The sequence below is a fragment of the Bubalus bubalis genome, chromosome 17 (genome assembly GCF_019923935.1).
Source record: "Bubalus bubalis isolate 160015118507 breed Murrah chromosome 17, NDDB_SH_1, whole genome shotgun sequence".
In the NCBI taxonomy this organism is placed as follows: Eukaryota; Metazoa; Chordata; class Mammalia; order Artiodactyla; family Bovidae; genus Bubalus; species Bubalus bubalis.
The window spans coordinates 3957390-3981791 of NC_059173.1; the positions used below are offsets into that span (position 1 = coordinate 3957390).

At 55.9% G+C, this 24402-nt stretch overlaps 1 protein-coding gene across 1 annotated transcript; it reads left to right on the forward strand.

Annotated features, from left to right (window-relative positions):
- Nucleotides 1-23381, forward strand: ZMAT5 (zinc finger matrin-type 5). The gene is made up of 6 exons (XM_045163199.1): nt 1-144; nt 12537-12690; nt 16136-16198; nt 18140-18220; nt 19422-19533; nt 22983-23381. Exons 2-6 carry the CDS (start codon nt 12564-12566, stop codon nt 23110-23112), a joined length of 513 nt encoding a protein of 170 aa, XP_045019134.1. The 5' UTR covers nt 1-144; nt 12537-12563; the 3' UTR covers nt 23113-23381.
- Nucleotides 23382-24402: the final 1021 nt, after the last annotated feature.

Sequence of the window (24402 nt, forward strand, 5' to 3'; positions counted from 1 at the left end):
CCGCTCTGTTTCCGCTTTGATTCACAAGGGTTTCTGGGAAGGGCGGGCCGCTCCCCAACGGGAGGACTACGAATCCCAGCAAGCAGTTCACGGCGTGAGGGCGCCGGAGGAGGAGCTCGGAGCCGTCGGGCCCCGCCGAACCAGGTATGTTCTGTGAAGGGGACATCGAGGGAGAGTTTCTTCTCACCTCCCCGCGGGAGGACTTGGGCTCTTCCAACTAGATCGGCGAGCCCCGCGGCGGGCCGCGCAATTTTACACGAAGTGGACTGGATACATAGGCGAGGCCTGGGCGCCCTATCTCAAGCTTGTCCCCACGCCTCTGTCAGCCCCAAGTCCAGGTCTAGAGTTGGAACCTATGGCAACAAGTCGGGTCCAGGGGGCTGAATCCCTCTGCCCGACCCCCGGGGAAGAGGCGATTCTGCCCCTGCTTCCTATAATCCTCATTCCTGGGTTTCGCAAGCTGACAACCTGGCTTGGAAGACGGGAGACCTAGATCCCCTTATTCCTTCTGGGGAATAAAAATAGCAAGAACTTCGGAGGACGAGGGCGATCCAGTAAATATTTTCTAAGAGGCCCTGGGCACAACGCTGCGGATCCAGCGGTGAACAAGTCCCTGCCCTCATGAAGCGCTCCTTCTAATGTGTGTGGGGAGGGGCAGTAATAACAAGTAATACTTAGAAGAGCAGAAGACAGGTTGATTGGGGAGGGAGTGGTGGTAATATTTTAGCCAGGGTGCCCAGGAAGACACTTAAAGACCTGAGTGAATGAATAGTAGCAGTTCAAACAGGAAAACATTGGTGCAAAGGCCTTGAGACTGCTCTGTCCTGGGGAAAAAGTAGAATAGACTGTGAAGTAGCTCTGCTACTACTGCTGCTAAGTCACTTCAGTCGTGTCCGACTCTGTGCGACCCCATAGATGTCAGCCCACCAGGTTCTCCTGCCCCTGGGATTCTCCAGGCAAGAACACCGGAGTGGGTTGCCATTTCCTTCTCCAATGCATGAAAGTGAAAAAGTGAAAGTGAAGTTGCTCAGTCCTGTCCAACTCTTAGCGACTCCATGGAGTGCAGCCCACCAGGCTCCTCCATCCATGGGATTTTCCAGGCAAGAGTACTGGAGTGGAGTGCCATTGCCTTCTCCAGTGAAGTAGCTCAGATCAGCTCATATCTGGCCTTGTAACCCACAGTAAAGAGTCTTATTTTTCCTTATTGCACTAGGAAGCAGCTGGGGTGTGACATGATCTGATTTACTTTCAAGGTCATTTCTGGCTGCTCTCCAGGGATCAGACTGAAGAGGGGAAGTTGCTGTGGTGGGAGTGGAGGCTGGATGGTAATTTAGATTAGGGTGTGGATTAGAGTAATGATCAGATTTGGAATGTATTTAGAGGGTGGGTCAAACAGAACAAGCTGACAGATGCATTTTGGGGGTTCAGTTCAGTTGCTCATTTGTGTCTGACCCTTTGCACACCGGGCCTCCCTGTCCATCACCAACTCTCGGAGTTTACTCAAACTCAGGTCCACTGAGTCAGTGATGCCATCCAACCATCTCATCCTCTGTCGTCCCCTTCTCCTCCTGCCCTCAGTCTTTCCCAGAATCAGGGTTTTTTCCAATGAGTCAGCTCTTCCAATCAGGTGGCCAAAACATTGGAGTTTCAGCTTCAACATCAGTCCTTCCAATGAACACCCAGGACTGATCGATCTCTTTTAGGATGGACTGGTTGGATCTCCTTGTAGTCCAGGGGGCTCTCAAGAGCCTTCTCCAACACCACAGTTCAAAAGCATCAATTCTTTGGCGCTCAGCTTTCTTTATAGTCCAACTCTCACATCCATACATTACTACTGGAAAAACCATAGTCTTGCCTAGACGGATCTTTGTTGGTAAAGTAATGTCTCTGCTTTTGAATATGCTATCTAGGTTGGTCATAACTTTCCTTCTAAGGAGTAAGCATCTGTTAATTTCATGGCTGCCAGCTACACCATCTACAGTGATTTTGGAGCCCCAAATAATAAAGTCTGCCACTGTTTCCACTGTTTCCCCCATGTATTTGCCATGAAGTGATGGGACCGGATGCCATGATCTTAGTTTTCTGAATGTTGAGCTTTAAGCCAACTTTTTCACTCTCCTCTTTCACTTTCATCAAGAGGCTCTTTACTTCCTCTTCACTTTCTGCCATAAGGGTGGTGTCATCTGCATGTCTGAGGTTATTGATATTTCTCCTGGCAGTCTTGATTCCAGCTTGTGCTTCCTCCAGCCCAGCATTTCTCATGATGTACTCTGCATATAAGTTAAATAAGCAGGGTGACAATATACAGCCTTGATGTACTCCTTTTCCTATTTGGAACCAGTCTGTTGTTCCATGTCTAGTTGTAACTGTTGCTTCCTGACCTGCATACAGATTTCTGAGGAGGCAGGTCAGGTGGTCTGGTATTCCCATCTCTTTCAGAATTTTCCACAGTTTATTGTGATCCACACAGTCAAAGGCTTTGGCATAGTCAATAAAGCAGAAATAGATGTGTTTCTGGAACTCTCTTGCTTTTTCCATGATCCAGCGGATGTTGGCAATTTGATCTCTGGTTCCTCTGCCTTTTCTAAATCCAGCTTGAACATCTGGAAGTTCACGGTTCATGTATTGTTGAAGCCTGGCTTGGAGAATTTTGAGCATTACTTTACTAGCGTGTGAGATGAGTGCAATTGTGCGGTAGTTTGAGCATTCTTTGGCATTGCCTTTCTTTGGGATTGGAATGAAAACTGACCTTTTCCAGTCCTGTGCCACTGCTGAGTTTTCCAAATGTGCTGGCATATTGAGTGCAGCACTTTCACAGCATCATCTTTTAGGATTTGAAATAGAATTCAATGGAATTCTATCACCTCCGCTAGCTTTGTTCGTAGTGATGCTTCCTAAGGCCCACTTGACTTCACATTCCAGGATGTCTGGCTCTAGGTGAGTGATGTAGGGGGTACCAGAAAGAGAAATCGAGGATGACATCAAAGTTTTGACTTCAGCAACTTAAAATCAAAGGAATGACTTTAGCTTCTGTTTGGCCATGTTAAGCTTGAACTGCTGTTAGATGTCAAGTGGAGGTGGTGGTTGTTCAGTTGCTAAATGGTGTCTGACTCTGTGACCCCATGGACTGCAGCACACCAGGCTCCTCTGTCCTCCACTATCTCCCAGAGTTTGCTCATATGCATGTCCATTTAGTGGGTGATGCTGTCTAACCATCTCATCCTCTGCCGCCCTCTTCTCCTTTTGCCTTTGATCTCTCCCAGCATCAGGTCTTTTCCAGTGAGACAGCTTTTTGCATCAAGTAGCCAAAGTATTGCAGCTTTAGCTTCATCATCAGTCCTTCCAAGGAACATTCAAGGTTGATTTCCTTTCCTTGACTGGTTTGATTTCCTTGCAGTCCAAGGGACTCTGAGGAGTCTTCTCCAGCACCACAATTCAAAAGCTTCAGTTCTTCGGTGCTCAACCTTCTTTATGGTCCAACTCATATCCATACATGACTACTGGAGAAACCATAGCTTTGACCACGTGGACCTTTGTCGGCAAAGTGATGTTTCTGTTTTGTAATACGTTGTCTAGGTTTGTCATAGCTTTCCTTCCAAGGAGCAAGCATCTTTTAATTTCATGGCTTCAGTCACTGTCCACAGTGATTTTGGAGCCCAAGAAAGTAAAATCTGCCACTGCGTCTGTGCAGAGGGTACTGGCGATATGAATCTGGAGTTCAAAGGAGAGGTCTGAGCCAGAGATAAGTCATTTGTGTAGGTGTGGCATTGAACAGCAGGGACCGGACTGGAAACCTGGATCTACCTCTGACTTGTAAAAGCAACTGTAATGCCTTATTAGGGGATGGGGAGGGAAAATGTGAAATGCTCTATAACCATGACCAGTTATTTTCTATTTGCAAAGCATCTTGGTAGCCCGTTGGGGCAGGAGGTTGTGAAGCTTCTGGGAAAGAACACTTGTATCTTGCTGACAGCTAGTCTGGCTGATGGTGAGTTAAGAGGAGGGAGGAATTATTTTAGGTGAGATGGGTAGGGACCACAGGGAGTTAAGGTGTGGCTTATTTTTATTTTTTTTTTTTGCCTTTTTAGTTAATTCTCATTTTGGAGCAAGACTTTATAAAAAAAAATCGAATTTTCTTTAAGCTATCGCTTTTAGTTTAGAAATTATTATTCTATGTGTAAACCTAAAAAAATAAGAAAAATAACCTTAACTTTCCCTTTGATTAATATTTGAACTCAAGTTGAGCAAACAAAATTCCTTTAAACATTCAGCCCTATCTTTAGCCCAATTACATTCCCTTACACATTTAATTCCACTTATACATTTAATATATTTGATTTTCCTTTTAAGTACTTCAGAGATATAACCTAACAAGTATAATATCCCCAGAATACTTAAACAATTAACTAGAAAAGCCAATAAATTAAACTTATAAATGTGATAAATTTTAAGTTCTTGTAAACAGTTTGATACTTTAAACAGACTTAGTCATGTTCTCTTATGTCACATTTTCTCATTCTGGGGATTCAAAAAATACTGGTTCCATCTCTGTCATGAAATGAGAACATGGGGAGCACTCATTAGAAGCTTTTCTAGCGCCTCAGGTGTTACGTGCAGGTGTTTAATACGCAGCCAGCGTTTCCAACCATTGCTAACTCCTCAACTTAGAATAACAAGTCTCATATAAATCACTGACAGGTAATTTATCAGTCGTGTGCTTGTGCTCGGCCACTCAGTCATGTCAGACTCTTTGTGACCCCATGAACTGTAGCCCGCCGGGCTCTTCTGATCATGGGATTTTCTAGGCAAGAATACTGGAATGGCTTGCCATTTCCTCCTCCAGAGGATCTTCCTGACCCAGGGATTGAGTCCACATCTCCTGCATTGGCAGGCAGATTGTCTACCACTGCACCCACTGGGAAGCCCATTTTATCAATTATCTAACTACAAGTTTTAATTTTTATATATTTTAAATTGGAATCAATTTAATCAATTCCTGAAAATCCATGCTTTTCTCTTGTATACTCAATAGAAATTCTTTTCAGTGAGATACTTTTAAATACCAAGTATACACTGATTATTAATAAACTTAGGACAAGAACATTAATACAGTAATCGAGAGAAATTTGCATTCTAACCAGCAAGTCTGGCACCCCCTAGCAGAAAAGTGTTTGAAATCCAGTCAAAGAAAAGTGTTTTCTCCACTTTTCTGAGTTATGCTTTGCTTAACTCAGATTATTTGAGCAAATTATTTGCTCTTCTACCTCTGTTTTCTTTTCTAAAAAATGATTGTCTACATTAATCAAATTCCATGAAAAGTGAAAGTCGCGTCAGATTCTTTGCGACCCTATGGACTCTACAGTCCATGAAATTCTTCAGGCCAGAATACTGGAGTGGGTAGCCTTTCCCTTCTCCAGGGGATCTTCCCAACTCAGGGATCGAGCCCAGTTCTCCCACATTGCAGGTGGATTCTTTACCAGCTGAGCCACAAGGGAAGCCCAATACTGGAATGGGTAGCCTATCCCTTCTCCAGCAGATCTTCCCAACCCGGGAATCAAACCAGGGTCTCCTGAATTGCAGGCGGATTCTTTACCAACAGAGCTATCAGGGAATCCCAGTCAAATTCCTTACATATGTCTTTAAAAAAGAAAAAAAAGATGTATTCATTTGTTCTTTATTTTTTACCGTGCTGGGTCTTCATTGCTCTGCGCAGGCTCTCACTCCTTGTGGAGGGCGGGGCTTCTCTTTCTTGAGGCGCCCAGGCTCTAGAGCGCAGGCCCGGTAGTTGTGGCACACGGGCTTAATTGCTCCCATAGCTTGTGGAATCTTCCCGAACCTGGGACCAAACCTGTGTCCCCTGCATTGGCAGGTGGATTCTTAACCGCTGGACCACTGGGGAAGTCCTCTATTTTCAATTTTAAACTCTCCTGTAGTGTGACAGGAGACTTAGCCAGTAATAAAAGTGTTTTATCCACTTTTCTGAGTTATGCTTTGCTTTCCGGTCAAGTCGGGGTTTCAGCACACTGAGGGTGTTTGTAGACCAGCAGATTTCCAATTGGGACACGAATTTGGGGGCTGTGTCCACCCAGAGTGACTGCCTTCAGCAGAGGCTGCCGGTGGCATGCAGGGGAAGAGAAGGTTGATGAACAGTGGAACCTCAGTTCTCCAGGATTTTATTTCTTGGGGGTATCTGCTGCTGCTGCTGCTGCTAAGTCACTTCAGTCGTGTCCGACTCTGTGCAACCCCATAGATGGTATCTGCTAGGGGGCTGCTAGACTCACTGGTTAGAATGCAAATTTCTCCAGATCTGCTGAGTCAGAATTCCTGAGGATCCGATTCAGGAGGCTTCATTTTTTTTTTTTTAATTTAATTTTATTTTTAAACTTTACATAATTGTATTAGTTTTGCCAAATATCAAAATGAATCCGCCACAGGTATACATGTGTTCCCCATCCTGAACCCTCCTCCCTCCTCCCTCCTGGAGGCTTCATTTTTAATAAGCTCCTCATCAGGAGCAATGGAAAAATTTGAGGAGTTGTTTTCAGAGGGTTGATCTGATGCTGCCCAGGGTGGGCTGAACTAAGGAGGCTGGTCCAGAACCCGCCTGCCAATGCAGGAGACATGGGTTCGATTCCTGGTCTGGGAAGATCCCTTGGAGAATGGAATGGCTACCCACTCTGGTATTCTTGTCTGGAAAATTCCATGGACAGAAGAGCCTGGCGGGCTACAGTCCATGGGATCTCTGAGTCAGACATGACTTAGCAACTAAATAACGACGACAAACCAGATGTTATTGAAATAAAAATATGAGAAAAAGGAAATAAAGGGCAGGGGGAGGCTGGTCTCCGTGTAAAAGGGTGAGATGTGACTTGGGCAGCGGTGGCAGAGAGTCCCATGGTATTGGGAGCCCAGGCTTGCGGGTGGTGGGGGGAGGGTGGAGAAGGGAAGGGCAGAGATGTTTTGGAATTGGGGTGTGTGGTTCAAGAGCCTCCTTCGGGTGATTTTTTACCTCTCCTGTTTGGACCTCTGTCGTTTCAGGAGGTCAGGATGAGAGAGCTGCGTGGTTGCTACAAGACCCCGAGGGCATCTGAGGGAGACCCTTAGCATCTCGGGGGTCCCATCAGGGGAGACATTTGGGCCTCCTAGGCACTGCTGTTGGGGCTGGGTCCCAAGCAGGCAGTCTGCAGGCCTCCCATGTGGGGCAGGTCCGACGCCACCGACTCCAGACGGCAGGCATATGCGATGCTGGAATGTTGCCGTGCTCCTAGTGAGTGCGCCACAGAGCCGCCCTCTGGCCGAGGTTTGCTGTTTACCTGGGGTCTGGCGGTGCCGTAATCAGAAGAAATGACAGGTGAGCCCGAGGGCAGTGTGTGGAGAGCACGAGCCTGGATCATTACAGGCTGCCTCCCAGCCCCTGCAGCCGAGCTGTTGGCTTATTTTAGCCTTGTGCCAAAGCCAGCTCTGGACCCAAGCTGCTCGCGATAAAAGGAACTGAGAATATCAGTAGCGCAGCCTCGGGGTGGGGCGCTGGGGAAGGGGGCGCTGGGCCCTGGGCAAGAGGCGGCCCCGCGGCTGCAGCAGGTGCCTGGGGTGCGCCCGCCGGCCCACCCGCAGCGCTCGGGTTGATGAGAGGCCATCAGGGTCTCTTCCAGTCGCGGCTTTGAGCAAATTAGGAAGTGAGTGTTTCTGAATGTGTGTCCCTACCTGTGAAATGGACGTCCGGTGTCTGCTCAGGGGGTCTGTGAGGATCAGGCAAGAGAATGCCTCGCGAGTCAAGTCTGACTCTCTTTTCTTCCCTTCTCCTCCTCCCCGCATCTCAGCTCGCTGGTCATCCTTTCCTCGAGCCCGCTAGGTGTGGGCTAAGTGGGCCGAGGGGCTCTGCTGGGGACAGAAGCCCTATGGGGATGGTGGCAGACTCGCCCTGGGGGGCTCGTGTCTCTCTTCTAGTCCTCATGCTCGTCCCCATATTCAAGCTTATGGAGAAGAGGGTGGGTGAGCTGGTGAGCAGGTGGCGCGAGGCCTCAGGCAGGGGGGCAGGCCCCTCACTCGTCCCAGCAGCCGCTCTGCGTTTGACCAGGTGCAGCCTCCGGACGGACAGACAGTGCTCTCTGCCCTGGTGAAGCTGTGTTCTAGCGGGGACGCGGCCCGTTTGACAGTAAATCAGTGTGTGAGGCAAGTTCTGGAAAACAGAGCAGGTGGCGAGAGGGACAGACGTGTCTGCTGCTGAGACTTTGGCTGCAGTTTTGATCAGGTTTGGGGGGGAGGAGTGAGCCCCCGGGTGACGATGGCAGCAGCAGCCACAGCCTCCACTCTCCGCGGTGGTAAATTCACAGCAGCGGCGGGGTTCCCGTTTTCTAGCTGAGGACAGACCCTGGGAGATGAAAAGGACTTTCCAGAGGTCACCCAGCTGATAAGTGGTAGAGCTGGAACTCAAACCCAGGCCTGTGTAACCCCAGAAGGTGGTCCCCCCCAGCCTTGCCCTCTGCCAGTGGTCACAAGGAGCCACTCTGTCACCTGGCACAGGTCCAGGGAGCCAGCAGATGCTGTTGCCACCGCAGACCTGGTCTCCAGGAGTGGGCGGGCAGTGCCGCCTGTGTTCCCGGCGAGGGAGCGGAGCCGGATGGTCCTGTGTTCCCGGACGGTGCTGTGCTCACATGGTGCAGAGCGTCCTCGGAGGACGGGGATGAATCACGGCTGCGGAGAGGGCCCGCTTACTCAGCACCCCATGCTGGCATCTGGGCGCCTGGAGATGGCCGGCTGTCCCCACCCCCACCCCTGCCCTGGCCTCCTGCTCAGGACTGCCAAGTGCGGTGGTGCAGGCTGTGCCCTGTGCAAGGACGCCTGGCACGCTCCGCCTGCCGAGTTGTGTGTCTGTCCAGAGGGCTCTGCAGCCGCAGCCCCTCCTAATGTGCGCCAGGACACTGGAGCGGGAGGTCGGGAGCCCTGGAGGTTCACACCTGGGCGGTGCCTGGCCAAGGTCACCTAGCTGGGGGCCAGCTTCTGCCCAGGGACAGGGCCTCTGCCTCCTGGGGTCAGGCCTGTGAAGGCGGCAGGAAGTGCTGGCCCCTGTAAAGTCTCTCCACTCCCCCAGCCGCATTCCCGGGCATGGGGGGCCCGCACAGCTGCAGTGCAGGCGGGGGCTTAGGCTGCCATGGGGGCTGCGAACTAGTCTCGTGCCGCCTTGTGCTAGGTGCTGCGGATGGCTCACTTCCCCGCTCCTGGCCTCGCTTTCCTCATCTGTATTATGGAGCAGCTGATCACAGAGGTCACTTGGGCACTGATACCCTGGCTTTTTGGAGGCCAGCAATGATGGTGATGACGGCCAGTGTCTCTTGAGGGCCTGCTGTGGGCCAGGCTCTCTGTTATGTGTGTGTGTGTGTGTGTGTGTGTGTGTGTGTGTGTGTGTGTCTGTCTGTGTGCTTTTAGAGATCTCCTGGCCTAGCTGCCTACCTCCTGCTTTCCATGTGGGGAGACTGAGGCCTGGAGAGGGCATGGGACAGAGCCACAGCCTGGCAGAGCCGGGATGGGATGCATGGCCCGTTGACCTTTCCTGGACAGCTGAGCACTTCCCCTGCCCGATGAGGGGTGGCTCGGGTGGGCAGCGGGGAGGAGGCATGGGTGGGTGTTGCTGCTGCGGCAGCCCTCAGCTGAGACTGGTGTGTCCCCCGAGGTTTGTGCATGTGAGAGACGGGAAAACACAGCACACGCAGCCCAGCCCGAAGGGCTCAACATTTGAACCGGTGTCACAGGGTAGGTTGAGGGAGGGGTTGTAATCTTCATTTCCTGGTGGGTTGGTGGGTCGCTTTCCCAGCAGACCTGAGCCCTGGGCGTGACGAGACCTGCTATTCTTCCTGGAGGTGTGATCTGGAGCACCCCAGCCCCTCTCTGAGCCTCAGTTTCCTCCTTTGTAAATGGGATCATGATACATACCTCCTGGGACTTGAAGGGGCCATGTGGTCCTGGGGGTGTTGTGAGTAAACAGCAGAGGAAAGCTGTCATCGGTGTGATCTGTTGGGAGGAGACTCTCTTAGCCGTGGGGAGTGTGGGCTCCAGAGCCATCCCCGCTGTGTTCTCAGCCGGGCCTGGCTGCTCTCCAGCAGCATGATCTTGGCTCAGTCATTTCCCTTTGGGAGTCTCAGAGCCCTCATCTGAAACCTCACCGGTTGTCCTGAGGATTCAGAGAGAGGACGCCTTCTAGAGCTTTGAGCCCAGTGCTGGCCTGTGGTAGGTGCTCAGTGGAACCACATACTACATGACATTTATCGTGCGCTTGCGCAATGCCAGACATTGTTAGCGTCATTTACGTTGCTAAGTCGCACCCGACTCTTTTGCGACCCCGTGGACTATAGCCCACCAGGCTCTTTTGTCCATGGGATTCTCAAGGCAAGAATAATGGAGTGGGTAGCCATTTCCTTCCCAGGGTATCTTCCCAACCGACGGGTCGAGCCCCCGTCTCCTGCATTGGCAGGCGGGTTCTTTACCACTGAGCCCACCAGGGAAGCCCTCTATTGCTATTTCTCTTTTACTAATAATTCATTTGGATAAGCAAACTTCTGTGTGCTGCTCTCTAAGCAATTAGCCAGCCAGTCAGACCCATTGCCCCGTATTCCTAGCTTGAACGTAGAGGCCTGGAGGGGTCTGGTGTCACACAGCTGGCTTCCCAGTGCCCTGGGGGGTTTTGCTCAGCGGAGTCTGCCAAGAGCCCCGTTCCATCACAGCCTCCCGAGGGACGCCCCTCCCCTGGCCCTTCCCCCTGCCCGTTCCTCTCCTCTGAGCTGCTTCAGGCTCGTGAACGGCTTGGTTAAGCACTCGGCCGTTAAACGTTCATCTCTTACAATTTCAATCCAATTCCTATAAGTTTATTGGCAAGACAGGGTGTATTAGAGCTGCCAAATTTAATATATCAAGTCCGTGTGTCTGGGATGTGGTTTCTCAGCAGTAATAGGAGAAGAGAGGTTTTATACGTTTTCATTTTGAGTGACTGTCTGTTCCCAATCCCATTACTGCCCTTGACTTAATGGCTGCTGTCTGCCACAGGAGCGGCCTTCTCCAGGGGGTTTGTTTGTCTCTGTGTCCCTCCCCATTATCAGGAGGGATACATCCCAAGATGTATCTATCCCCCTCTGGCTGCCCTGTGGATCGGCTCTCAGCTTTAACTGTATTCTCCGGGCCCTGGGAGGTGGGGGTTTCTGCTGCTGGCCTGGGCTGTTACCTGGTGACCCTTAGGGAAGTCACTTTCCCTCTCGTCCTCGGGGCCTCAGGCACCCGCTCTGGGAAAGGAGGGGTCAGACTGTAGGACCTGAAAGGTGTGGGACGATTCTGGGCTCAGCCCTTTGCCGATCCCACTTGATGGCCCCGAGTGGACCTGTCTGTCCTTGCGTCTCGTGACACCAAACGGGGACCCAAGGGCTGGCCATGAGCCACAGAGTTGCCACCTGCCTCTGGCTGCGGTGGTTACCACCAGTGAGGGGTCTTATGGGTCTGAAGACCCTGAACTGTTCTCGTTTTCCTCCATGATCACCACCTGAGCCTTCAGTGCCTGTGTGTCCGCCCGAGCCCTCTGGCTTCTCTAAGCCTTGAGCTGGCTGTGGAAGGGCGGACACCAGCGGCGGGATCGTCGGGCACTGGGGGTTGCCTTCCACGTACCAGAGTGTGACCTTGGGCAAGTCACATCCTCTCTCTGAACCTGTTGTTCCCATAAGGAAAATGGGAATTAATTCATTTGTTCAACACACATTTGGTTGCCTTCTCTGTACTGTGCACCACTTTGTGGGCTGCAGCAACACACAAAACAAAAATATCCCAGCCCGCAGGCATGTATATTCCTCTTGAAGAAACAATATAATAAACATAACAAATAACATTACTTCAAAGGTGGTAAAGTGGAGCAGGGAATGGGAAAAGCCAAGCGGAGTTTCTGCCATTTTCAATGAAGTAGTCTGGGAGATTACTGAGAAGGTAGTGTTTGAGCAAAGATGGAAGGAGCACAGCTCTGAGAGGGGAGATGAGAGGTGTGGGGGGTCCTGCGGGGGGCCGGCCAGTGGCAGGCAGGCGGCCTTCTCCAGCCTGGCTGCAGATGAGAACCCCCGGGAGCATTGAAACAGGCTGATGCCCCCGGCCTCACCCACGGTGGCTCTGCTCTCGCCGGCCTGGGGTAGAAGCTGGGCATCAGCATTGTTAAAAGAGAGACTTCCCTGGCGGCCCAGTGGTTAAGACTCCACACTTCCAGCGCAGGGGGTACAGTTTCCATCCCTGGTTGGGGAACTAAGATCCCACATGCTATGTGGCAGGGCCAAAGAAATAACAAAATTGAAAAAATGAAATAAAATTGAGGGGGGAAAAAAAGGAATTGTCAAACAGTCCCCCCGGAATGTGGCATCGCAGGCAGGCTCTGAGTATCTGCCCCTGTGGTTCCTCCCAGACTGTCTGGGAGCCTTCCTCCCCAGGCACAGGCCAGGCCCCGGGCGTGCCCCTCTGCACTCCAGGTGGGTTGGTGGCATGTCCTCCACGTTCTGACCCAGCGCCCTGACCTGCAGGCAGTGGCAGCCCCAGCGCGGGTCACCATGGGGAAGCGTTACTTCTGCGACTACTGCGACCGGTCCTTCCAGGACAACCTCCACAACCGCAAGAAGCACCTGAACGGGCTGCAGCACCTCAAGGCCAAGAAGCTCTGGTACGACATGTTCCGAGGTGAGTGTTGCAGGCCGGGCGGCCCTGCGGGGACCCTGGTCTCCGATCGCTCTGATCATCCCTGGAGAAGCGCCGTGGGCCAGCGACCATCCTGGCCTGGGCTCTCTGAAGAGCCAGAGAGAGAGGCCTGGGCTGCTGGCCCCTGGGGCAGACGGTCCCTCGCAGGAGCATGTGGCAGGCGCGCGCCTCTCCCCACAGTCCTGACTGGAGGCTCCGTTCTCAGACCCCTTGCTAGGCTCTGGGGGACACCGGGGACAGGGAGAGGGGCTCTCTGAGGAGCTGGTGTTCCAGCCCACAGCTTAGGGACAAGCCCGTGCTCCATCCTGAGCAGGTGTTCTTGTCGCAGGAGAGAGGGTGAGGAGGAGGGGCTGAAGCTGGCCACGGGGCTGGGGAGCACTTGGCGCGTGCCTGGCTGCCCAAGAGGCTCTGAAGACTGAAAGGTGAATAAAACAGGGCCCCTCTGCTCCATGACCTCATGCCCCGTTATGACAGCGTGGTCAGGGCAGAACCCTGTCCTGTCCAGGCCTCCGTGCCCTGCTGACCTTTCCCTCCAAGCTCCAGCCACACTGGCCACGGCCAGTACTGTCCCCTCTGCTGCTAGGCCTTTCGTGCTGTCCTGCCCTCCCCCAGAGAGTCCTCCGGGACGCCCTCTCCGACCCCTGGGTCAGGGCAGGTCATCTGGCCGCGTGCTGGCTGTTTACCTCGCTTATAGCCGCATGGATTAGTGTGACTGTCGGAGTGGAAGGAAGGACCAGGTCTGACTTGTCCTCTGCTAAATCCTCATCCTGGCACGGCGCCTGGCGCCCAGGACGTGCTCGGGAAATGTTTGCCGGGCAAATGTCTCAATGAACGAGCAAACAGACCCAGGGCAGCGGGGCAGTCGTTCATCTGGAGAGCTGAAGCGAGAAGGACCAATGGGGTCAGACCGCGAGGAGCCTTGAATGCAGGGCAGAGGGGCGGGGCCTGGGCTGGGGGTTCTCAACCCTGGGTGTACTTCAGCATCACTGAGGAGCATTTTAACAGTTTTCAAGCCCTCCCCTCAGATGAAATAAAACAGAAGCTGGGAAAGACAGGCTGGGGCTCAGTAGACTTGAAAAGCTGCCTGGAGCTTCTGCCGTGTGGCTGGAGTTGGAGCCAGCAGCCAGATGCTGGGCAGCCTAGAGCCCTTCCCCATGGGGTTGTCTTGACAACCTTGTCAAGACTCAGACTCAGCCCCTCTTCCAGTTTTGCTGTCCTGCCTGCGAGATGGGTGGCAGGGGAGGCTCTGAGCAGTGTCCAGATGCCTTCCACGGGCCCACCTCCCCAGGGGAAGCCTCTGGCACCAGCGGGGTGGGCTGAGTAACAGGCCTAGTACTGACAGATGGACCCTGCCCCACGCTGCCAGCCCCACCCACGCTCTGGCAGGCAGGCGGGAGTGAGTCCTCTGATAACTAACTGCGGACCTCAGCAGCCCAGCCCCGCCCCAGGCCACCAGCTGGCCCACCTGAGGAGGTGAGGAGCCCCCATCAGAGTCAGCTACTCACTGCTGGTGCTCAGCTGCTCAGTCGTGTCCAACTCTTTGCGACCCTATGGACTGTAGCCCTCCAGGCTCCTCTGTCCAAGGGATTTCCCAGAAAAGAACTAGAGTGGATTGCCATTTCCTCCTCCAGGGGATCTTCCTGACCCAGGAATTGAACCCGCACCTTCTGTGTCTCCTGCATTACAGGCAGGTTCTTTACCCGCTGATCCATCAGAGAAGCCCAACACCAGGGAATCAGCAGCCACACGGGAAAGGGCAGGGGCTTGAGATTCACAGCTGGGGTTCAAACTTGGCACTGCCAGTTCCTGTCTGTGTGCCCCTTTTCCTTGTGTGAACCTCAGTATTCCCATCTGTAAAATGGGCCTATTTGCATATATGATGGGTTTATGGGGAGGTCATGGAGTAAGAACTGCTCCTGTTGTTTGAGCTGCCACTTCTGGCTGCACGTTGGCATCACCGGGACACTGGTGCTGAGGCTGCTCCCAGCTGCACTTTCCTGGCAAAATTCTAATGTGTGACATCCTCTGCCAAGCGCTGTCCATCCATTAACTTATTAAATGTTCACAGCAGCCCTGCCAGGTGAGCGTTCTCCCATTTGACACGTAGGGAACCCAAGACTTGGAGAGATTAAGCAGTTTGCCTGGGGTCCTGTGAACCTAGGCCCTGAAGCCCCTGGTCTTTCCTTTACCCCAGTGGCCTCTGGAAAAGGTGGTGGACAGACAGGGAAAGTGCACAGCCCAGGCCTGGCCACGCCCTCCTCCAGGGCAACGTGAGGGCTCTGAGTCAGGGCACTGTCCTCGTGCGGCTCGCTCACTCACAGATTTTGACCAACTGATTCCTTGCCCACCAAGGAGCACACAAGGTTTAAAGTCCAAACAGAATTTAAATTCTAACATGTAAGATTTAATATTCAATATGGGATTCCCTGATGGCTCGATGGTAAGGCATCGGTCTGCAATGCAGGAGACCCAGGTTCACTCCCTGGGTGGGGGAGATCCCCTGGAGAAGGGATGGGAGAGAGTCTCGGGAAGTCGCAGTGACAGCATGCAGAAGTCTTCTTCCGGTTGAGCCGGGTCTCCCGCACTTCCGGTTGAGCCGGGTCTCCCGCACTGCGGGCCGATTCTTTACGGTCTGAGCCACCAGGGAAGCCCGGGAAGCCCACTTCCCTGGTGACTCGGTCAGTAAAGAATCCGCCTGCAGTGCAAGAGACACAGGAGATGCAGGTCTGATCCCTGGGTCAGGAAGATCCTCTGGAGAAGGAAATGGCAACCCACTCCAGTATTCTTGCCTGGAAAATCCCATGGACAGAGGAGCCTGGCAGACTACAGTCCATAGGGTCGCAAAAGAGTCGGACATAGCTTAACAACTAAACCATCTGATGCTATGCTATGCTATGCTATGCTATGCTAAGTCGCTTCAGTCGTGTCCGACTCTGTGCGACCCCATAGACGTCAGCCCACCAGGCTCCCCCGTCCCTGAGATTCTCCAGGCAAGAACACTGGAGTGGGTTGCCATTTCCTTCTCCAATGCATGAAAGTGAAAAGTGAAAGTGAAGTCACTCAGTTGTGTCCTAGCGACCCCATGGACTGCAGCCCACCAGGCTCCTCCATCCATGGGACTCTCCAGGCAAGAGTACTGGAGTGGGGTGCCATTGCCTTCTTTGAAACCATCTGATAACAGGACTTAAAAAAAACTCCCCAGGTGATCCGCCGTGCATGGTTGAGAGATCTGACCTCACACCTGTCCTGGCTTTGGGCTGGGTGGGGCTGAGGTCTCCTGAGGCTCGGCTCCCTCTCCCCGAGTCTCTGCCCGTGGTCATCCCCTTACCCTTCTCACTGGGTGAGGCGCTCTCCCCTTCCCTGGTGTCAGTGGTGGGAAGTGCCCGTCCGTAGTCACAGTCTGAGCCCAGCTCCCGTCTCCTTGCAGACGCAGCTGCCATCTTGCTGGATGAGCAGAACAAGAGGCCCTGCCGGAAGTTTCTACTGACAGGTAAGGTGCCCTGCTCGGTCCAGGTCCCTCCCTGCCCCCCCGCCTGCCTGGGACCCATCTGGCCTGCCTGGACCTCTGCACAGCGCGCCCCCTGCCCTCACCCCAGCCACCACCCTGAGCCTGCTTCATGATCTCAGTCACCGGGGGCTTGTGCCTTATGACAGCCAGGGCTTGGTCCTCAGCTCTTCAGACCTCAGCATGTGATTTTATCAGGTCACCCAGGACAAGCAAGCGCTGGGTTGGCAAGAGCCTGTGAGTCAATCCAGGAGACACCGATGGGTGTAATAGACTGGCTGATTAAGTTAGCCTGGGAGCCCGACCTTCACCGCGCCCTCCCTCCTGGTAGGCACAGCTGGAGACGCTAACAGGTCAACAACAGCGAGAAGCTTCAGAGTTCGAACAAAGGATGCTGGGTGTCGCTTTCACTGCTCTGTACCCAGCTAATAAAGATGCATGTAGTTCCAAGAGACAGAAACCTCAGCAAGCGAAGGAGCCAAAGGCAGGTGAAAACAAGGCTAGGAAGAACAGGGCAAGGCCGGAGAGCGGTTCGTCTCCTCCAGGCTGATCCCAAGGTCCTGTGTGCTCACTAAGGGTCTGGCCCTGAGTTTCCTCGCAGCCAAAGCAAAGAGCAACAGCATGGTGGTTAGCAAGGTGTAAGAGGGAGCTTGGCACCTGGACAGTACTGCTGTTGGCCTCGGAAAGCGGGGTGAACGGCTACGCTCCCCTCAGAAGACGGCGCAGCCCCCAGTGTCCCCTGAACAGGTGTGGTCCGTGAGGCTGTCTTAGGACACCTCTGTCCCCTGTGTTTGTTTTTTTCCTAATTTTTATTGGAGTCCAGTTGGTTTACAGTGTTATGCTAGTTTCGGGTGTATGGCAGAGTGGTTCAGTTACACGTGTATTTATATGGCAGAGTGGTTCAGTTACACTTGTATTTATATCCACTGTTTGTTTGTTTTAGATTCTTTTCTCATGTAGGCCATTACAGAGTATTGAGTAGAGTTCCCCGTGCTATACAGCAGATTCTTATTGGTTATCTATTTTATATACAGGAGGGTGTATATGTCAGTCTCAGTTTATCCCTCCCCCAGCCCCACAGTCTCTTAGTTTGAGATACTTTTTAGTCTCCACAGTTGGGATTCGGAAAGCCACCCTGGACTTTGGTACCTCCTTGACAATGCTGCTGTGAAAGCCTTTCTGGGGAAGCAGTCCAGCTACTTGTGCCCCACCCCCAACCATGAGCCATGGGCAGGGGCCGCCAGGGGGGTGGGCACGAGGAGGCAGGACCCTCACAGGGTCCTACCATAGTTTGATGGGACTGGGGTAGGGGGAGTTGACAGGGTACAAGCCTCCAGAGGCTTAATGGAACCCAGTCACTAGAGGGGCTTCCCTGGGGCTTCCCTCATAGCTCAGTTGGTAAAGAATCCACCTGCAATGCAGGAGACACCAGTTCAATTCCTGGGTCGGGAAGATCCACTGGAGATGGGATAGGCTACCCATTCCAGTATTCTTGGGCTTCCCTTGTGGCTCAGCTGGTAAAGAATCCACCTGCAATGCGAGAGACTTGGGTTCAATCCCTGAGTTGGGAAGATCCCCTGGAGAAGGGAAAGACTACCCACTCTAGTATTCTGGCCTGGAGAATTCCACAGACCGTACACTCTATGGGATCGCAAAGAGTCGGACACGACTGAGCTACTTTCACTCAGAGTGAAAGTCCACTACAGTGGACTTTGGTCTCCAGCTAGGGAAGGGTTGTGAGCAGGGCCTGGGGGACCAGACAGGCGGTTCTGGCAGCCCCTGTGGCCAGGCCAGAGAGAGTGCAGCTACTTCTTCAGGGCTGGAGTGGCCACTCAGTCCCTGACGCTAGCTGGCCCCTCCTCAGGCTGCCCTCAGCCCGTGGGGGAGTCTGTTCCAGCAGTGACTAACTCTGTCCTCCCGTTGTAGGCCAGTGCGACTTTGGCTCCAACTGCCGCTTCTCCCACATGTCAGAGCGAGACCTGCAGGAGCTGAGCGTCCAGGTGGAGGGTGCGTCTCCGGGGGGCCGTGGGCTGGGGGCAGGGGTGCTGAGGGGGTTGCTGCCCTGCGCCTCCCCCACCCCCTCTTTTGTGATCACCACGTCCGGTAGCCCGTGGCATCAGGAGCCGCCTTCAGTTCACCCCGGGCACGAGTGGGGAAGGAGCCAGGAGCTCCCGTCCGCGTCCCTGGCTGGGTTTACAGTGAGATGCATGGCTTCCTGCCCAGGCGTCCTGAGGGTGTGCCTCAGCCCCGCTGGGGCCCTGCTAGCCTGCCCTTCATTCTTGTACACCCACCCACCCTTCCTCAGTCAGGCCACGTGTTTGGGGTCCCTCCTTGGCCCCTGGCAGATCCCCTGTCGCTGCTCTGGGTCCGCGGAGATGAAGAGAGCACCTTCCCTGACCTCAGGGTGCTCTATGGAAAGGCGAGGTCAGCGTCCGCCTGGAGACTGGCCTGTCCACCTTTGTCCCCCATTCACTTCTTACCACTGCAATTAGAGAAAAGGGAATTCCCTCTTAGGTGGTCTTTGTCAATCTTCTGCTGCCCCTCACTGAACCCATGGAGAAGCAGCCTCGCGTGAGCCCCTGGCGAGCACGGTGCCTCCGTCCACGTGGCCAGTGAGCGTCTGGGGTGGCCTGGCCTTCGCCCTCATCCCCTGATGGGCCTCGCTCCCCTCTGACCAGTCAGACCCCGTGGGCAGTGCCTGCCCTGGGGGGCTGGTGGTAGTGTGGCTGCAGCCCTGGCACAGACAGAGGTCTCTCAGCACTTTTCCAGGGCAGAACTGAGGCCCATGGGCTGGACCAGTGCACCCAGCAGCCAGCTGTATCTGCAGCCCCTTCCCACCACCATCTCTCAGAACCGGAGGCCCGTGGAGTGGGGCGTGCACAGGCTCTGCCCTGTTCTTCAGCCTACGCTGTCTCCCCGACCCCGGGAGGGTTTGGGCCCTCCTGAAGACCAGGCTCTCAACACGCATTATCCCGTGTCCACCTCCAGAAAGCTGGGGGGCAGCCAGGGTTTGCTCTCCGTTTGATGAGGAAGCAGGGGGAGGCCCGGGGGAGCTGCCTGGGGAGGCAGGTGTCTGCAGGTGGAGACAGGCCAGAGGCTCTGCTCCTGGCCTCCCAGCCTGTGCCCCCCACCCCAGAAGTTCCCACCTGCCGTGTGGGAGCATGGGGGTGAGTATGCCCCTCACGGGCCTGTCTATCTGTCCCCCCAGAGGAGAGGCGGGCCAGGGAGTGGCCGCTGGACATTGCTGAGCTTCCCGAGGTCCGCCTGGAGGACTGGCTGGAGAAGCGAGCCAAGCGGCTGAGCTCCGCCCCAAGCAGCAGGTACAGGCCCCGGGGTCCCCGCTCCGTGCCCTCCAGGAGCAGGACCCCAGCCAGCTCACCCTTGTTGCCACCAACTGCCCAGGGACCAGACATGGATGCCCACATAGGACTCCGTAGGGGGCCCACGTCGGGGCTCTCGGTCCCCAGGCCCTAGCCAGAGGCTGATGGGCACTCACTTGTAGGCTCCCGTGCCCAGCCTTGGTGGCTCCCCCCTTATAGCAGTCTGCACAGGCTGAAGGTGGGCAGGTGCCCAAGCCAGCTTGAGTCCACATCACTAAGTGTCCCTTCCCAGAGGGAGGGGCCTGGTCATGGTCACTGTCCCCTCTAGACCCTGCCAGAGGGCCACGGTTGCCCCGACCCTACAGAAGGGGAAGGGAGGCTCATGGGAGGTGTGACTTGTCAGGGGCACACAGCTCTGAGCGGGCAGAACTGGGATGGCACAGGGGGGTGACAGACTCCTCGCCGTTGACTTTGAGGAGGGGGCTGGGGTGGGGCTGGCCCGGCTGCTGCCTGGGCCCAGCACTCAGGAGGCCCAGGAGTAGACGGGGTGCCCTTCACCCCTTATATGGGGGGCAGCCTGGGTTAGGAACCCAGGTTCTGCCCTTCAAGGTCACGGCCAAGGCCAGAGCCAGGGCTCCTGGGGCCTTTCACCAGGTATTGAGAGAGAAGGGAGGAAGAGGACTAAGGGGTGTGCTCAGGAGCTGCCCGACGTGGTGAGGTCGCCCGCGCCTGGCTGCACTGGGGCTGCAGAATTGGTGATGTCTGCGATGGGGCCTCGTGGTCTGCGGCCCGGCGGCACAGTCTGTGGGGTGAGGCCTCCCCTTGAGGCTCCAACAGGGGGTGAGGGCCAAGCCTCCTGCCTTCTCCATGCCCCAGTGAGGAGAGCTTGTTAAGCTGTTTTAAAATTAATCCTGCTTTTAAATCTGTGCCCCCAACCTTGAAAACACACAATGCAGCCATGACTCTTATGTTGGAGCGTGACGGCCCCTCCTTCTGGTCCTGTCAGGAGCCATTATGACCTTGGCGGTCCATCCTCCACACAGCTGCCCCAGCCAGCTTCTAGAGAGCTCCCCGGCCCGGCCCCTGCTGAAACCCTCCGGGCCTCCTCCCCCTCAGGGGAGCCTGGACTCCACCGCCCACCTCGAAGGGCCCTGGCTAACTTCTCTGCTGCCTCTGTGGCCCATGGGGGTCGCCTTCTCACCTCCCCCGTCCGGCCTCAGTTGTCAGGACGCTTGGCGGCTGCTTAGATGTGGTGGGCGTTCCTGATTTCAGGGTGCCTTGTGCTATTTCCTCGGCCTGGAACTGCCCCCCACCCCCGCCACGTCTGCCTGGCAGAGTCAGACTCATCCTTCAAGCATTAGCTGAGCTGTCTCCCCTCCCCTGGCCCGCCCCGCCCTGGGCCTCCCCCTCACTGGGCCTCCCTCTCACGGCCCCGAGCACACTGGCTGAGGAGAGCGTTTGGGGAGAGGGGCCCGGCCCGGGGGATCATTCCTGGGTGTTTGTGCCACGGGCGCCTGGTGGGGACAGGTCTGGTGGCCCCTCTACCTCTCGGGGTGTGTCTGTGTCCCCTCTCCGGGGACACACAGGGCCCAGATGGCTGCCTGGCCCACCTGGGGCCACCCAGCCCTGAGGGCTCTGACCCCCTCAGGCCGAGCAGAGCTTGGCCACCCCTCCTGGTGAAGGAGAGATGCAGGCTGGAGGGGGCTGCTTGCGTGTCCCCCGTCCCCCACCCCGGCAGACTGACACTGAGGGGCCTGCCAGAGCGGGCAGTGCTGGGACGTGGGGGCCGGCCTCAGACCAGCAGGCTAATCCCCGGCCAGGCCAGGGCTCATTGCGCTTTCCATTGTTGGCACTTCAGATTGTGACTTGATCCGTCTTAATCTCCCCTCTGCACCCCTCTCCAAGCCGGGCACTCCTGTTCAGCCCAGGCGCCTCCCTGAGACTCTCTTTCTAACTGGGCCCAGGGCGGGGGACAGCAAGAGAGAAGAGAGAGCTGCCCCTGTCCCCGTGACGGGCAGACCGGGCACCCGTGTCCCCGTCTGCTCTGTGCGGGCTGGAGGGGTGCACCCTGACGGCCTGCAGGCCGGGGGAACGTGCCCTTCTCCTGGCGGGAGCCCTTGGCTGCCCGGGCGTCTGTCCGGGGTCCAGAGGCAGGACAGGGCTCCCCTCTGGGTCATGCCCTCTCCGTGGAGCAGCGGTGCTTGGCCGGCAGCCAGGCGTCCCTTCCAGCAGCCGCGGGGCCTCCCCGCTCACTCCCACCCTTCTCTGCGGCTGCTGGAGTTTATGAACTCTCCCCGACGCCATAAATCTCGGTGGGAGCCGCTCTCTGTGCTTTCCAGCAGGCAGCAGACAGCCGAGCAGGGACTCCCCTGTCCTCACGCCACGGGAGGCCCCAGGCTGCCTGAAGCCCTGCTCCAGGTCTGAGAGAGGCCTGAACCTCCAGGCCTCTCCTGCAGACTGCTGGCCACGGGGGCCCCAGGCCTGCCGACAGCTGCCAGGACCTCACCTGCACTGAATGCTGGCCCGGGGATGGGGGATTGAGGGGAGGGCTGAGCAAGGGGCTGAAGCACAAGCAGCAGCCTGTGTGTGGGTCAAGTCCAGAAGGAGCAAGCGGTTGTGGGAAGGCAGCAGGTGGGGCAGGCTCCCTGAGGAGAGAGGGCTGCCCCAGGCTGGGCACAACGGGGGTGCGTGCTTCAAACAGGCCCTGGTCCCCAGGAGGTGGCTCCCGGGATGGTGGACCTTAAGCGGGAGGAGAGTGAATAGCGTGAGAAATGAGGCTTAAAAAAAAAAAAAATTTAGACAATATTTTTTTTTCCTGATTTCAAAGGCTTGCGTGCTTGTAAAACTTTTCTTTGAAAAGTATAAAAGAAGTAGAAAAAAAATCACCCATAATTGCAGCACTCAGATAGAACCACTGTTAACATTTAGCTGTGTCTTCCAGGTTATTTTTCTTTTTATGCATTTATATATGTTATATATCTTTAAACAAAAATAGTATCATGCTATATACATTATTTTATAAGCTGCTTTTTCTGCCCTCCTCACACAGTACATCATGACACCTTTCCCCATCAGTGCATATAAGTCTGCCCGCGTTCTCACACAGGTTGCATAGCATTCTCTGCCGTGAACGTGCATATATATTTATCCATTTTTCCCTCCCCCACAGGTGGACTCCTTAGGTTCCTCCCATCTCTCACAGCTCAGTCTCTACCCCTAACCCCCACTATTTCCTTGGGCGCATTCCTAGAGGGGAGGCTCAAAGGGCCCGCGTGTTTCTGAGGCTCTGCCTTCCTGAACGGGTGATTCAGGCGGGGCGGGGCGGTGGGGTGGGGGGCGGCCGCCACAGCTGCGGTGGTGGGGAGGGTGAGCTGGGCGGGGGCGGGTAGTACCCCGGCCTGGCCCGCAGCGCCCCACTCTTAATTCTCCATCCTTCCCTCTGGGTCTAGGACCGAGCCCGTGAGAGCCACCGTGTTCCAGTACCCCGTGGGCTGGCCGCCAGTCCAGGAGCTGCCTCCGTCCCTGCGGGCACCACCTCCTGGGGGGTGGCCCCTGCAGCCCAGCGTCCAGTGGGGCTGAGCCCCTCCTCCCTGCGTGGCGAGCTCACGAGACTGCCACAACCAAGAGAAGGGCATCTACGGCGGACACCGAGGCCCCCTCCTGCTGCACCCCATGGAGCGTCGGAAACTCAAGCCTGGGCCTCTCTGAGGCCTGAGTGCTCCCTGCCCGTCCCTAGCCAGGTGCAGCCCTGGTCCTGACTCCGTGCCAGGCCGTTCCACGCCCACCCCCTCAGGAGACATCTCAGAGGACTTCCTTCCGGATGTTTATAAAGCAAGTCTGTCACCACAGCGACGTGGCTGCCCTTGCCGCTCGCCTGGCACCCTCCGCTCCGCGCTCTGGCCCTGGGTCGGGAGATGGGCGAGGTGCGGTCCTCTGGGCTGACCGGTGCTTGGCGCCCTTCTCTTCCCTCAGGGGCCGGCGGAGGCTCAGCGCGGCCGCGGCCGGGCGGGACCGGTCCAGGCCAGGCATGGCTCCGCATCTGGGGAGGAGAGCTGAGGACCGGGTCTGCCGGCCCGGCCCCCACATCCACCAGCGCAGAGCACAGGTGGCGCAGCTCGGGCAGCGCTCAGAGCCGGGTCTCCGGCCTGGATGGTGTGGAGAAGTGGGCGACCCCCAGAGGGCAGGCCCTGGGCTGGGAGAGCGGCCTGGCTAAGCGTCCCAGCACCGACACTGGGGGTGGGGGGGTGGGGGTGGTGGTTCCACCCTGGAGGAGCCAGCCCCCTGATGGGTAGGGAGACCACACAGGCGGCCCCGGTGGTCCGCGGCCCAGCCCTGCACTCCAGGTCAAGATGCTGTGCTGGGCGCTGTTGGGCAATGAGCCCCCCTGGTCACTGGACCTCTGGTGGGGGTGCCCAATGGGTGGGGTGGCTACCGGCTCCACCTTTCTTGAGCTTCTGCCCTTCCTGAAAATCACCATTGCTGGGGGGAGCTGAGGCCAATTCTGGGAGCCCTCTGGACCTCAGACTCCTCTTTGAAATGGGCTGATTCTCTAGTGTGAGGACGAAGGCTGGTTTGAGTCTAGGGAAGGTCAGAGGGAGGGACTCAGCAGAGGGCGGGGCTTCCTCAGGCTGTGCCAGGGACCGCGGGAGACCCCAGTCTGGTCCCACTCCAGGAGGAGGCCGCCTACCCCCTGCACGGCCCTGGGCACCCCTCGGGGACCAGGCTGGGTCTGGCTGTGCGGTGCTGGGCACACGGTGCCTCCTCCTGCCTCCGGGACCCCAGCAGCTACCGGGCCCTGCACAGATTCCTCCTTTCAATGTCCCAGGAGCCCCCCACCGCCCCGGACAGCGGGAAGAGTTGGTGCTATGG